Source organism: Canis lupus, chromosome 9 (genome assembly GCF_011100685.1).
Source record: "Canis lupus familiaris isolate Mischka breed German Shepherd chromosome 9, alternate assembly UU_Cfam_GSD_1.0, whole genome shotgun sequence".
Lineage (NCBI taxonomy): Eukaryota > Metazoa > Chordata > Mammalia > Carnivora > Canidae > Canis > Canis lupus.
Window position 1 is genome coordinate 33,844,482 of NC_049230.1, and position 15,102 is coordinate 33,859,583.

The following is a 15,102-nucleotide window of genomic DNA, read 5'->3' on the forward strand; positions in this document are numbered from 1 at the left end:
ACACAGAATTGATGGGAAGAGTAAATGACAGGATGTATAGGAATGCAAGCACAGAGCCTGACACAAGTACTTGCTGTTAGCTTTTATTTGTTTTATTTTTAAAAGATTTTATTTGTTTATTTACTTACTTGAGAGAGAGAGGGCGCGCGCGCGAGCTGGGATGGGGGGGGCAGAGGGAGAGAATCTCAAGGACACTTGGCCAAGGGGCTGAGGCTTAGCCTGACATGGGGCTCGATCTCCCAATCCTGAGATCATGACCTGAGCGGAAACCAAGAGTCCCATACTTAACAGATTGAGCCCCCCAGGCTCCCTGCTGTTAGCTTTTAATAACAACAACACTCATAGTAATAGATTTCCCTCCTCTCTTTGGCAGGAATTCCCGATCTGTTGATTTGGGAGTGTGTGGTAAGAGGAAGATCTTAAATCAGTGCCAGTAAATGAAGACCAAACATGTCACTTATATCTATCAGAACTAGAAAGGAAGTTAGAAATCATCAAATCAGGGGCGCCTGGGTGGCTCAGTGGGTTAAGCCTCTGACTCTTGATTTAATCTCAGGTCATGATCTCAAAGTCGTGAGATCTAGCCTAACATGTGGCTCCATGCTCAGCATAGAATCTGCTTGAGATTCTCTCCCTCTCCCTCTCCCCCTCTCTCCCTCTCTCCTCCTCTGCCTTTCCCCCATACTTTCTGTCTCTCTAAAATAAATAAATAAAAAACCCCAGAAATCATCTAATCACAAATTGATGCCTAACTTTTACTAACACCTCTGTGGAAGAAGTCATGGAAATTTTTGGAAGGATATGTTGTCTGGCTGTTCCTCAGGCCATTCTTAGTTTTATCCTTGGATTAAGCTGGGCTGACTGGAAGCTGCATCTTTGGGCCATATTACCTCAGCCCCTCCAGGATTATTTTCACTGAGATGAACTTTGGTGTCCTGCCCTTTGCTTTCATGGAGGGGCACAGTCTGAAACAGCTTTAAAACTCTACTACATTTCTCATAAGGGTTGATGATGTTGAGGCCTTAAGCTACAATTTCACTTAGTGTCCCCTTTAAGTGGTTAATAGGAGAAATTGCTTTCAGGAGCGAATGCCAGAAAAAGCTTTGCCTCTCTGAGGAACCAGTATGATATTTCTTTGTAGACAATTGGAAATGGATAACTGATCATGTTTCTCTTTGCTTTGCATGCCAGGAAGCACAGAGCCAAATCCCTCATCCTCATTTTTTTCCTTGTAATTTCTATTTTTTTCTAATTTCAGGTTAATGATTTATAATTCTTTTAAAATTAGGTATATGCTTATTTGGGTATTAAACTCATTTCAGATTTTACATTTTGGAGATACAAACACTGAGTCTTGAATAGGCAAAAAGGACCTGCTTAAGACAGCTAATTAAGTCAAAACAGAGACTATAAACCATACCTTTTGTTTCCAGGCTCTCTGGAAGTAGGAGTACAAAGTCAATATTCTGGAAGAATGTCGACTCATGAATAAAACCCCAAATAACCTGTAATGTCTTGATCCTAGGCAAAGCCTGCCTCCTCTGTGATGAGGCACAGGAACATTCTGCCAGTGAGGTAAACACTGCCACTCGCATTCCTGGTTGGGTCAGCAGCACTATGCTCTCCTGTTTCCTGAGCTATGGCTTTCTCCTGTGGTCTTGAGAATGTGGTATGTCCAGATTTAGTGGTTTTGATCTGAAACTAGATTGCCAGCTCAGAATGAAATTAGTCTCTGTTGTTGGAGTTCTCTTGTCTATATTTCTTGTTAGAAGGGGAAGGTTTGGTATCCAGATGGCAGATAGGTGCTACTGAGGCTCAAACAAGGTCTTCTGGCTGGGTGTGAACAGTAGCTCAGTTTGGTTCTACTGAAGAAAATGGCATCATTTTATCTGATAAGAAATTTAATCATAGGAAATATTGACTTTCCTAATGATTTGTTTTGTTTTCCCATGCTGTTTTGGTTGTGAGTACCTGGGGCAAGAGAGGATAGACTTGGATGGAGCACATCCTGCCTGAGTCAGTAAAATTTTGATTCCTATTTTGAGCTACAGAAGAGGAACCTCTGCCCTATGGCTGAAAATGAACCTTTGGTTTTGCTTTATTTTCCTGGCTAATAATAATTCAACAGATAATATATAAGACCTTTGGGAGATAAAGATGGATTAAGATAGGGCCCCTGCCCCTATGCATATACTCAAATAAGAGTGATTAAGGCATATGTGTCAATAACCAGAGCATAAGGTACAAAGAGTTTATAGTCCTTATGGAGATACAGAAAGAAGGGTAGGCATTTTGGAGATGTGGCTGTGAAGAATGATGAGGATTTAAACATGCAGAAATGCTCCAGGGGGAACAGTGTGTGCAAGGGCTGAAAGTGTGAACCTAAGTGGTACTGTATGGGGAATGTTCAGTAGGCACGTGAGATATTGGAAGAGAACATTGGGATTTTGCTTGGGCTACTATTGCTACAATTATTTTTTTCCAAAACTTTGTTTTTTAAACAATCTCTACATCCAACATAGGGCTTGTACTCATGACCCCAGGATCAAGAGTTGCATGCTCTTTTGAGCCAGCCAGGCACCCCACTATTGCTACAGTTTAGAGTAATTCCATGGAAATGTACTGTTGCTTCCATTCACAGAACTCTGAAACAGATAATAGGCAGTCTCAAACCTGGCTCCTATGCATAAGAACTTCTAGTCCAACCAAAGGCCTACAATATCAGAATGTTCAGGATAGGGAATCTAATAAAAGAAAGCAAATAATAACCCCCCCTCCCCCCAAAAAAATTCCCAAGTTTTTCTGATGTAGCCCACCCATACATGTCTGAGGTCTGGAAATCCCTGAGGTTGATCGCCTTAGCAGAAACCAACTACTAAGCATCTTTGACCTTTGGCCTCCTTTCCCTCACTGTATTTTTGCCACTTCCTTTTCTTCTCTTGTTTGTATCGCTCCTGCATATGTCATCCATTATATTTGCCTCCTGTTTATCTCTTCTTTTGCTACTTTGGCCTTTTGTCCGTTGGGGGTCCCTCCCTAAATTCTAAATTGATTCTTGGCCAAATGGACCATAAAGTAGAAATGAATTCTTTCAGTATTTGTTGTATTAATGGTATAAACATGTTTATTATTTATAAATGCAAATTAAATAGGGCTTTTGGTTAGTTTTACTTATGGCTTAGTTTGTTTCCTGTAGAATTTGAGGGAAAAATTAATATGACTGCAGCCTTAAAGCTAAAAACCTCTTAGCAGGAAGATGCGACAGGAACTGAAAACTAGCTTTTTCTTGTGCCAAATGTGTTGTCCTATCTTCTGGTTGAGGTTATTCCCTTCTTTCATTTTTGTTTTCTCGTGTTTCTATAATTAAAAGTTGAAGTAGTGAACTTACCCTGAGAGTTTGTGAAGATGTTTTATGAGAATTTGACACTTTTGTTTGTTGACTTAGTCTTCCTCTGGAAGATAATCTGCTTGTTGCTTTAAAGGGCTCAAGGACCAAGGATGCCCATCTTCAGACTCTTCTCAGGCTCATCTGGGTTGAGGGATCCATGGTGGGTAGAAGGTTGTCCCAGGATTCAAATGCTGGTTCGGGTACTTTCTAGCGGAGTGATCTTGGGCAAATTGTTTAGCTTCTTGTGCTTTCTCCTCATCTTTCAAATAAGGGTAATCATAATAATGCCTGCCTCCCTGGGTTGTTATGAGGATTAATTGAGATAATGCGTGTCAAGTACTTGGTCCCTCATGGGACCATAATAGGAAATTAATAAACTGTAGAGTTCTGAAGGCTTACTGACAGTTTGCTGCAGGGCCTCAGATGACTCCTCCCTACCTCCTTCCCCCACCTTCTGCATTTCTTCAACCAACCTTCCTGAGCTCTTACAGCAAGCTGGGCTTTGCCCTGGGTATGAAGGATGATTAACCAGATGTGGTCTTTGGTCAAGAATGGCTTACAATCTAGTGGGAAGACTGACCCATAAACAACTAGCTTTGTGGATGTTTCTTAAATTATATGAAAAAGCTGCACTGGCAACGTGCATGATGCCCCTTGATGTGTGTGCCATGCCTAAAAGGAATAGAAGCTATAATTTTCACTAAAATCCCATAGCAGGAGAAGTCCAGAAATCTGCTCTAGAACCAGTCTTTCTCTCCCACCCTACTCCTTTTCTTCTTAATGAGATGGCAATACTAGGTGATAGTTTAATAATTGTCAGGACAAAATACATCCATCTTCGAGCTGGTTGGGACTTGGGACTTTAGACATGCAGGCATCCTTTTGAAAGAGCTTCTGCCCTTTTTTTTCTCTTCAGTTTTAAGTTCAGTTTCCAACTTCCAATTGTGAAAAGGTGGGGAGCCCAGCCACAGATGTCAGAGTCTAGAGTTTTGGATTTATTTGAATCAGGAGATTAAAGTGAGGATGCCAAAGGCATGCTGACAGCTGAACAACAGAATTGTATTGGCAGATTTGGGATGGATGGTTTGTAACTAATTGGGACCCCAGCTGTGCCCTGAGGGAGCAGCAGTTAAAGAGAAATCAAGGTCACACAATGCTCAGGGTCCAAAGACATTTGTTTATTCAGTAAATAATATTTGATCTTTGAGAGAGTGTGAGATACAGATGACAATCAAATAATCTCAGCAAAAGTACAATTGCAGCTGTGAAGAATGCTCTGCATGCCTGTGGAAGAGGAACCATTGGTGGAGGCTAAGGGGAGGGTTCCCTGGTGAAGTAACTTCTAAAGATGGGCTGCATTGCTTACCCTACTTTCCAAAATGTTGTTTTCTTGATAGATCTTCTAAATGACTGTTTTACATTGTAGTTCAAGAGTAGCCCGGTCTGGGGGACAGACAAATGGAGCAAGTCCCTCTTTGGATTCCAGATCATGAGAAAAATGTATTTGTTTGGTTTTAACCAGGATTATCTTCTCTGAGCATGGCCAAACACAAAACAAAGTACTGATCCTGAGGGCGGCAGCTCTGGGGGCTGGAGGAAAAGAGCAAATGTGGCTTTTTACATGTGGAATAGAGAGGCAGCATCGAGGCACCCCTTTCCTTGCTGGCCGGAACCAAATCTGACACTTCATTTTTCTCATACTCAGACTGCCCTGGGGGTCTGAGGGCAGGGTCCCACCCTGGGAGAAAGAAGCTTCCTGGGTTGGAAGTCTGAGGGTTTCTCCAGGAGTCAGAAGTCAGTGCCAGTCTGGGGTCTCGTGGGAGGAGGCTACCCTGGGTGGCACACAGATGGTGTGAAGGGCAGGGGAGGTGGAATGGGAAATGTCTCTGCCATCAGACAGCACCCAAGTAAAAACCACCAGAGGATCTTGTTGTGTGTCTTCTCAGAGCTTTGGCTCTACAGTACCGAGTGAGTACTGTGCTCCATTTGCCAGCCCAAGCGAGTTAACGTCACAAGAGTTTGCTGGCTTTTTAACTTTGTGGAGCATTAATGGTGTGTGAGTCCCACATAGTCGCCAGAATTAGATATTTTAAATGTACTGGATAGTGTTTAAGATTAAAAATATCAGCTTTATAGGGTGCACAGTTTCACTGAAGGTCACTCATTTTACTCAGTTAATTACCATTTATCAAGACTCTGGAGGGATTTAAAAAAAAAAAAAAAAAGACTGATGTGCCCAAGACTGGGAGTGCTGGGGAAGCCAAGGAGTGTTAAAGACTGGACTTGAGCTGCAGGAAGCTCCCAGTGTGGGAGACAGATGTGTGAACAATGTGATGGAGCACCATTCAGGAGAAAATAATTTCTTGCATGCTGGAAAAAGGGGGCTCCCACCTCTTCTTAGGGTCTTATTTGGTTATTAAGGGATGAGCAGGCATTTACCAGGCAGTGAAGATAGGTTAAGGCTTTGCAGGAGGCTGAACCAACTTGGGAAAAGGTAGTGAGTGAACGAGGTCGGTCTACTGGGGAAACAGGTTTAGAGTGAGCTGGGAAGGTGATGGTGAAGATAAGGAGAATCAGCCCCGTTTCTTGGTGCCATCTGAGGGGTTGGACCTTTTCCTATAGGCTGCTAAGAAACCACTAGAGGGGGAACCCTGGGTGGTGCGGCGGTTTAGCGCCTGCCTTTGGCCCAGGGCGCGATCCTGCAGACCTGGGATCAAATCCCACGTGGGGGCTCCCGGTGCATGGACCCTGCTCCCTCTGCCTGTGTCTCTGCCTCTCTCTCTCTGTGTGACTATCATAAAATGAATAAAAAAAAAAAAAATTAAAAAAAAAAAAGAAACCACTAGAGGTTTTGAAACATGAGAGATGTGATCAGAGTATTGTATAAATAGAATTCTAGAATGGGCTGGAGAGGTAAAAGCTGAGTCAGGGAGACCAGTTTAGGAAGTTGTCAAGTGAATTCAGGATGAGGGAGGGTAGGGCTTACACACATCCAGGTGTGAAGATGGATATGGGAGACTGGATTACAGAGCCAGAACCAACCGTCTAGGGCACTGATGCAGTGTGACATAGAAGGGAGAGAGAATAAAGGGTCGTTCCTGCTTTGGCAACTGGGCCTTTAGGAGAAAGGAACAGAATTAGAGTATAGGTGGTAGGAGCCAGGGGAAGGGGAAAGATGGTGCTGGCTTTGGATGCATTTGGTGTGAAGTGCCTTCCTAGAAGCCAGTTAGAGACATCTTTTAGAAAGGGATCCAGGTTTCAGGAGCAGGAGGCAGAGGTTTAGAAGACTTGGGTGTGGATGGGAATGTGCTCATCATGGGGAACAGGCGGTCAGGCACATGGTAGAAGCACTTCAAAGGAGAGGGAGGAAGGAAGAGCAGCCAGGGAGATTGAGGCTCAGAGAGAGAGAGAAGAGGCAGGAGAGGCTTGAAGAGGCAGAAGGGGAGTGTTTAACAGAAAAAGCAGGCTGAAGCAGCCACAAGAGAGCTAACTGAATACAACACCAAGGCCAAATTCAAAAGTATTAGTATTGGGACTTGGCATGTTGGAGGCTGCCCATGTTTTTGTAACTTAAAAGCCTGGTTGTGATAAATGATATTCGTGGAGCTTTGCCAGAAGGTTCTGTAGCTCTTCCATTCCTCTGGAGAATCTATATCACTGGATAAAGCCAGATCATCAGAAAGTCATGGTCTTGGGTTGCCTTGATTTGATTCCCATGTAGAATCCCTTTTACTGAATTGCCCTTTGGTGTTAACTGTTATGCCGTGCATTTTCATGGAGGGATCCCTAAGAAACAGACTTGTAAGAGTTTTATGGTAGGAATTATTGGTGTGTGCTGAAGGTCTTGTCTATTGGGTTCACTGCTCATCATCTCCTCTGCAATCATGCATAGGAGAAATGTATTAGAAAATCTGTAGCTTGAATAACCAAGATTTATAGGAATTATGAACCTTATAACTACTGATATTTTCTTTTCTGCTTTGCTTACTGGGGAGCTCAAAGCCAAAGATGCAATAGAAATTCGATTAATATTTCGCAACTTAAAGCATGCATTTCTCTGTCCTGACTCTCTTTGTGTTCTTACATTTTTCTTACCCTAATTTCTTTATTTTAAGGTATCATTTATGTTTTTGTAAGTTACCTTAAGTTCTCTTTGGAGTTGGGAGTTGTATCAAAAACAGAAGGAAGTCATTGATGAACTTTAGCCAAGCGTCCTTGGTAATGAATCTTCAGACAGATCATTTGTGCTTTTTACCTGTTTTTTTTTATGGAAATGTAGAAACAACCCAAAGTAATATCTGATCTCTACAGAGCCAGCTAGTAACAGTTACGTCTGATATCTAGTGAATTACATGCAAGTGTCAGGATGTTAAGGGGAAGAACCTCTTCTATGCAGATGTTCTAACAGATGCAGTCCTCATGTGGGACCTCCCCAGGCAGAGTGCTGAACTAAGGTCCATGTGGTAATCTATTGCTCTGCTAACAGATGTTGCAAAGGCACCGTCCAGCAGCCATTTCTGAGTGGACTCTGCACGACTGACATGTTCTGTGACCTCGCTGAAACCAAGGTCTTACCACAATGAAGGATGTTGGATGGATACTGTACTCTGGGGCAGGATTCGGCTGGCAGAGACATCATTACAACATGGAATCAGGATTTTAAGGTCCGAAGGAATCCTAGCGATCATGTAGGATTATCATCTGATAGATAATCCCTGTGAAATCAAGACTAGGCCCTGTGTCCAGGGTAGAGATGAATGGTTGGCTTTGTTTATGAAAGACCATGGTTCCTTGAATATCCAAGCTGGCTTTTATTATCTGGATGAATTTGAAGTACCACCTGGGTCCGGTGCTATACACAGTAGGTAACTATGAAATGATGACCCTGATCTTGTGTGTCTTGATGGTCAGCTCCAGAGTAGTTATTTCAGTTATTTCAGGGGTATTTCAGTGAAGTTTTAGTGGTGGCCCCATACTGGGAGGAGTTGAGTCAGTGTGGGCTGCAGAGGTAACTTTTCTACTGTGTTACATGATGGCGTGGTTCATTGTTTGGAATGATATAGCAATAATTTCAGATCCCCAGCTAAGCTTAAACCAGTGTACCTTTAAGTGGATCACTGTAGGCCCTAACCACCATGAGTCAACGAGGGAGATAGGAACACTGCTCTTTTGAGTCCTGTGAATAGGAACAGTTCCCGTGCTTTTTTTCCCTTGCTGGTAAGGACGATTATAGCTAATCAAGGTTCTTGAATGTTAACTCAGGTGCCAGGTGCTATGCTGAATGCTTCACTTGCAGTATCTCATTTGAGTCCTTTATCTCCTCCATGAGGTAGGCACTATTGTTATTCCTTTTCGGGTAACTTGCCCAGTGGTGATGCAGCCAGTGAGAGAAAACGAGACTAGATCCAAGTCCATTGGCCTCTAAACCCTATAATCCCTCAACAGTGGACTACACTTCCAGCCACTTATTTGATGGTCCAGGGAAACTGGGTTTCTCCACTCTTGGGTCTGGGTTCAGGATTCTGGTGAGATTAGGAGTTGGGAAGGAGGACCTTCCTTCTGGGATAGAAGCCTTCTATCCCACAGTTTATTTTTTCTGTTTCCCAGTCCTAGAAATGGCGCACCTGGTCCTTTTCCACTGCCACCTTTTATTGCCTCCAACTAGAACTTCTGTTTTTCTCGATACATGTATATATTTAACCTAGCCTCCCCACAAAGGCAAAGAATGGACCTGGAGGTCAATGACAGGCCTCTGATTAATACCCAGGACTTAGAAATCTCCTATAGCCCAGAAGAACCATAGTTCTTAGCATCTCTGCACAGGATCTAAATGGGGGCTGTCAGAGAATAATATTTCATGGGCCCTGGGGACCCAGAGTAACTTTGTTTCCTACCTCATTACTTGGAGGGGGAAGGGAAGGTCTTCAGTCACGTCTGCTACCACATGGGTTGGTGAACTGGTCTAGTCAGCAGCCTGACGGGAGGCAGAGGGAGGCAGTAATGGCTGCTACTGTGTGTTCTGTGCTGCTGAGTCCAGGCAGTACAAAAATGTGGTCCCTACTCTTGGAGCTTACCTCCAGTAGAGGATCCAGAGTCAGAAAAGGATAATTTTAGTTTCGATAGGATAAGTGTTAAGATAGTGAGCCCAGGGGAAGGACTAGTAAGCCCCATGTTAAAGGGCATTTGAGTGGAGCCTTTTTTTCTTTTTTTAAAAGATTTTATTTCTTTACTTGACAGAGAGAACAAGCTGGGGAAGTGACAAGAAGAGGGAGAGGGAGAAGCAGGCTCCTGGCTGAGTAGGGAGCCCGATGTGAGGCTCTATCCAAGGACCTGATCAAAGGCAGATGCCACCCAGGCATCCCTGAGCTAATGGGCAAGTTTAAGGGCCTAGTGAGGACAGGTAGGAAGAATGCATCAGGCCGAGGGAATGATATCAACAAAACTGTGGAAGGGTGAAATATAAGCATGGTCTTTTAGGGGATACTAAAGGAGTTTGGTTGCCAAATCTGAGCACTTAGAGTCCCTGACACAAGGTAGACCCTTTAGTGTCAGTTTAAAAGATAGGAGTATAGAGAATGAAGTGGTAAAGATGAGTCTGAAGCAATTCGTGAGTGTCAGTGGTAGATGGTTGTCAGTGGTAGTACACACCTGGAACTTACTGTGTACTTACTATATGCAGGTGCACATGTGGGTATTAGCTTAGCTAATCCTCACAGAGCCTTATGAGGTTGATATTATTATTTTCTAATGAGGAAATCATGGTCCAGAGAGGTTAAGTAAACTTGCCTGTGGTCACACAGCTTGTATAGGATAAAACTGACATTTGAAACCCTTGAATAAGATTCTAGAACCCATCTTCTAAACCACTACCCACTATTGTCTTTCTGAAGGCCATCAGAGTGGTCATGGTTAAATCTGCTTTTTTAATAGGTAACTGGTTGAACTGCAGAGGGTGGATTTAAGGGGGGAAAGAGGCTCAGAAGAAGCCTGATAGGGCTGTGTAAATCAGAGATGTGTTCTTTGTACTTCTTTAGGGCCTGTAGGGAGTATGGCCACTGAGGAAGCCACCTCTTAGAAGGACCTCAATAGCAATTATGGAAACACTCCTATGGTTCCTCCAGTGTCATCATGTCTTTGTCTCATCTTGAGATGAGAAGTCTAGGTTTGGAGAGACCTCACCCCAATAGTACCATCTCCTTTGGTGCCCGAGGACAAGCTAGAGTGTCCTCATGGAAGTGACAATGTAACTCAGGCCTCCTCTTCTTTTTTTAAGCAGCAGCATCTTTTTTTTTTTTTTTTAATTGATCACTAAGAGTAATAATAACTATAATTCTCATGTGTGTTGCATGCCAGCATGTATGTACTCTGACATAATCTCATTTGCTGTTTATAACCCTGTGTGTGTTGGTATCAGTTGGGGGAGCTGAGGGTCCAGTGGTTGAGCAACTTGCCAGAGGTCACTGAGCTAGAATGGAGTAGAGGTGGTTTGTGATTCCATGGGCCACTTCTTTTCCAAGCAGTCTTGGCCCATCCTCTACCAAAACACCTGATAAAAACAACAATGGGATGGTCCCCTCCTGTGGCTGGAGGTGTTACTTCCTCTAGTGAGTTCCCCTTCTGAGTTCTACCTTCCCTCATTCATTGAGTCCCTTCATGGCTTACCTGGAGAATCTGTACCTCCTAACCCTCCATCCTGGGGACACTCAGAACTTTCTCTTTTAAATTTCAGCTGCCTTTACAGCTCTTTGTGGAAAAGGTCCATCAGGTGGGACAGCCAGGTTTGCTGTGTGCTTCCTATGCCTTTGGCTCTCAAAGTAAGATATCTGAGGCCTTTGTTTTTAATCATAATAGTTCACATCTTTTCTTTCAATGTTGATCAGCAGGAGCCAGCTGGGGGTGGTAGCAAATCTTCCTTTAATTTCCACTGATGGATTATTGCTTCACTTAAAATGGTGTTTAATTTGTACATATGCCCCGAGGCTTTCTAAATATCAAGTTTGTTTGATTATTGTTGGAAATCAATTTGGACTCCACAGTTTGTTGGACTCTATGGGTTGTACTTATGAAGCCCCATGGAGCTATGGCCCTATTATAAGTACCAAGGTCCAAAAATCAAAATGTGGTGAGTTCTGCAGCCCCATACCCTTAATTTTTTCTTTTAAAGAAAATTCAGGGCACCTGAGTGGCTCAGTCGGTTAAGCATCTGACTTCTTCAGCTCAGGTCTTCATTTCAGGGTCTGCTCAGCAGGGAGTCTGCTTGTCCCTCTCCCCCTGCTTCTCCCCCTGCTCATGAGCTTCCTCTCTCAAATCTTTAAAAAAATTTAGAAAGAAAGAAAAGAAAGAAAGAAAGAAACCATCGATTTTTACCCTCTTTCTGAGAATTGACCCAAAGAAGCAGCTTTTAAAATTTTCCCTCAGGAGGGAAGAAGACAATAATAGGTGATTATATTTCAGATCTAGCTGTTACCTCTTTTCTGTGACAACCTACTCTCTCTCTCAGGCACAAGGGCCCTCTCTTGATTCTGCTTCAGCGTGCTTTCTATTTACTCCTCTCACTGCTTCCAGCTTGCCCTGTAGCAGTTGGATGAGATGCATATTTCAACAAGCCACTTGTTCTTTCCTTGCTTTTTTGGAAAAGAGTCACCTTTTGGATGCCTGTAAATTCCTGTTAAAGAGGGAGAAGAGCAGAGTGATCCTGAAACAGCAAAGTCTTATGCGGCTCCTTAGGCACTATGAGGTTTCTCTAGTACCAAGGAGCCTGGGACATTGCTTATGGGGTCAATTTTTCTCTTGTCTAAAGTTCAGACCTATGGTGTGTGATAAATGTGTACATGGGTACGTATTTGTGTGTGACATGTTCACATTTAGTACAGACTATAAATGCTTATTCCTCAGAAGGTAGCTTTGAACAAGTTTTGGAATTTGGATTTGAAGCTGAGCATAACCAGAAACCCCTGCCAGCCTGCAAACTTCTTTTTCCCGCCCCTACAGAAGAGAAGTGAGAGAAGAAATAATTCTACTCTGGGGAAATGCATAATTTAGAAGCTGTCTGCATGTATAAGAAAACAGACTCTGTGGCTATTCTGTAAACCCAGACTGGCAGCCAGGGCTCGTTGTTTCCTTTTCTTTCTTCAGTGTTTGTATAAGACTGATGGGACCCGCGCTCTGAGTGCTCCCCACTGGGCAGCTAAAGCTGTGTGGACTTCAGAAGCTGGCCTGAGGCAAGCCTCCAGCTCATTTTGCTGCCTGTCTTTCCTAGTCCTTACCCTGACCTACCACCCCTTCCTTTCCTGGAGATATTGCCCTTCCTGAGAGCAAAACAGGGGTATTGGAAAGTTCAAGGGTATTTCAGGAAACCTCAAGCAGGATACTTGGCTCTTTCTACCACCTTAACACCTCAACACCCTGAACACCCAACACCATTGATTGACCATGGGTTTTTGTTTTGACCGCATTCATCTTACCTACTATCAGAGGATGTCCAGGGTGAGAAGGAGGGGCTCTGGATCTAAGGGGTCATGTGTCTTCCTTCCTCATCTCCTGTTATGGTCAGGCCTAACTCCCAGGAAAAGCTGGGGAAACTAATTCTCACCTCCATATTCTTCCAAGTACTTCTGTAATGTTCAGTTTCACCTGATTTCACATCTTTAAAAATAGTGGTGGGTGGATCAAGTAGGGAAGACACTGTGCCTGGGCTCTTGTCTGAATCCCTTTAGCAGTTGGACATCTTATGTGTAATTGGTCACCCTGAGTGTGGAGTGCTCTGTGGCTCAGGACTGCACAGAGGGACATGCAGTGTAAGAGTAGTGTGACCACTGTTGTCCTTCAGTCTAGAGCTGGCCAGTGCTGTTGGCAACTCAGGAAGATGTACAGAGACCCAGGGATACAGTACTTTCAGTGACTGCTATGGTGGGAAAGATGTCAGCATCCGTTTGGGAAAATTTGGTTAGTAAGGTTTAGAGGAAAAAGAGAACTATGATTTGCAGCTTTCTCTAACCATCCAGATGGATCCCAGACATAATCCAGCAAGGAAGATCTGATTTTGTTGGTCTTCCTCCCCCATCTCTCTAAATAATTTTATCTTCAAAGCATGATGCAGGCATTAATTAACAGTGTGACTCTCCTGGGAGGTAGGCAAGTGGGAACACCATCCCTATTAGTGAAGCCCAGGGAATAGGCAGGCCCAGAAGCTTCAGGCAGGGGAGCCAGAGAAGCAGAGTGTGTACTGGACCTTGGGGCTTTGCCCTCAGACCTTTATTTGGACATAGTCTGGAAACCACCCACTTTCTCAGTGCCCTGGTGCCCAATAGAATAAAATTACTGAGGCAATGGCAGGAGAGCTGTTTGGTGCTATGGGATGACTAATGGAAACTTTGAGGATTGAGGAGAAATTCTGGTAAAATTCACTGTCCTTGTGAATTTTGGTTGCAGAAGTCTGAGTATGCCATTTGTTTCATTCATTTGCTTGCTTTCTTTTCAAACAAAAAAGTACTAAGCATCTATTTCTGGGCAAGGTATGGCAAAGGAAATAATGAGCTTAAAAGAGCTTGCTAGCTGTGAGGGTCCTTGCTGGTTGGGAACCTTTGTATCATGCTTAGTCTCAAGCAAAGGGTAGTGTGAGGTTTGTGGCCTCTGTAGGTGGTGGTTTTAAGTGTTGGAAGACTCCTGGCATCTGGAGATTGATTAGAAATACATGCCTGTTGATATAATGATTTTGTAGAGGCTAAACTTTTCCTTTTCATTTAGTCCCTTTTCTTGGTTGGCTCAGAAGAAGAGGCTTCTTAGGAATCTTCTCTCTGGGGCTACAGGTGGCATATCCTTAATCCTGGCCTTTTCTAGGGTTCCCTAAGAATAGTGATCATGCCAGTTTCGAAATGTTGGTTGAGGGTACCTAGGGTAACTGCTGAGAACCTTGGGTTGATATTGAACCTCCAACTCTAGAAAAGCAGCAACACTGGGATCTTCAGTAGTTTCATTCTCATAATTGGACATCTTGGCAATGATGGTAAGAAACAGAGAAGGAGTCATTTCTTCCTGTAAATGTTGCCGTCTCTGTTGAGTGGTAGTTGGACTCTACTTGCTTTGCAGGAAGTCCTGTTCCATCAACTAATGATATTCCCCTTATCTTGGTACTGCAGGCTGCTGAGAACCAGCCCTAGACCTCTGCTTGAGGGTCCTTCCTCTGAAGACATCACCAGTGTGTGGAGCCTGCCCCACACCTACCCCCTGCCAAACCACGGCCTTTACCTGTGTCTTTCGGTGTTTCCCCTGCGATCCATCCTGTGGGAGTGCCTCGTGGGCCACTCCAGAGTTCACCCCACGATCAGCGGCGCCAATGGTGAAGATGACAAGATCCAAGACTTTCCAGGCATATCTGCCCTCCTGCCACCGGACCTACAGCTGCATTCACTGCAGAGCCCACTTGGCCAATCATGATGAGCTCATTTCTAAGGTATATGTTCTCTGTAGGCCTTCCTTGCCCTCCTCTAGGTGGGGGGACACTTCTGGTTCATAAGGTTGTACAGGTTTATAGTTCTCCCAAAGAACCTGGGATATTTGTATTCTGGTTTTTTTTTTTTTGGTACAGGGAGGGCTAACCTGCATGGCTTTCTCACTCAACTGAGAGATAACTAAGTTGGAGGGATGATGTACTAGTTTAAAATTACAAACTAGTACTAGTTTGTAATTTTGGAAATTAGATGTCATCCCTTTTG

At 43.7% G+C, this 15,102-nt stretch overlaps 1 protein-coding gene across 5 annotated transcripts in view; it reads left to right on the forward strand.

Annotated features, from left to right (window-relative positions):
• YPEL2 (yippee like 2) overlaps nt 1–15,102 on the forward strand; it is a 63,119-nt gene that overhangs the window by 5,431 nt on the left and 42,586 nt on the right. For 3 of the 5 annotated variants that reach the window (XM_038547950.1, XM_038547952.1, XM_038547951.1), the window contains exon 2: nt 14,527–14,840. In XM_038547950.1, the coding sequence (XP_038403878.1) occupies nt 14,724–14,840 (117 nt within the window). In that variant the 5' untranslated portion in view covers nt 14,527–14,723. Of the gene's footprint in view, nt 1–7,874; nt 8,053–14,526; nt 14,841–15,102 lie in introns of all 5 variants that reach the window. The other 2 variants (XM_038547953.1, XM_038547954.1) reach the window with 1 other exon arrangement.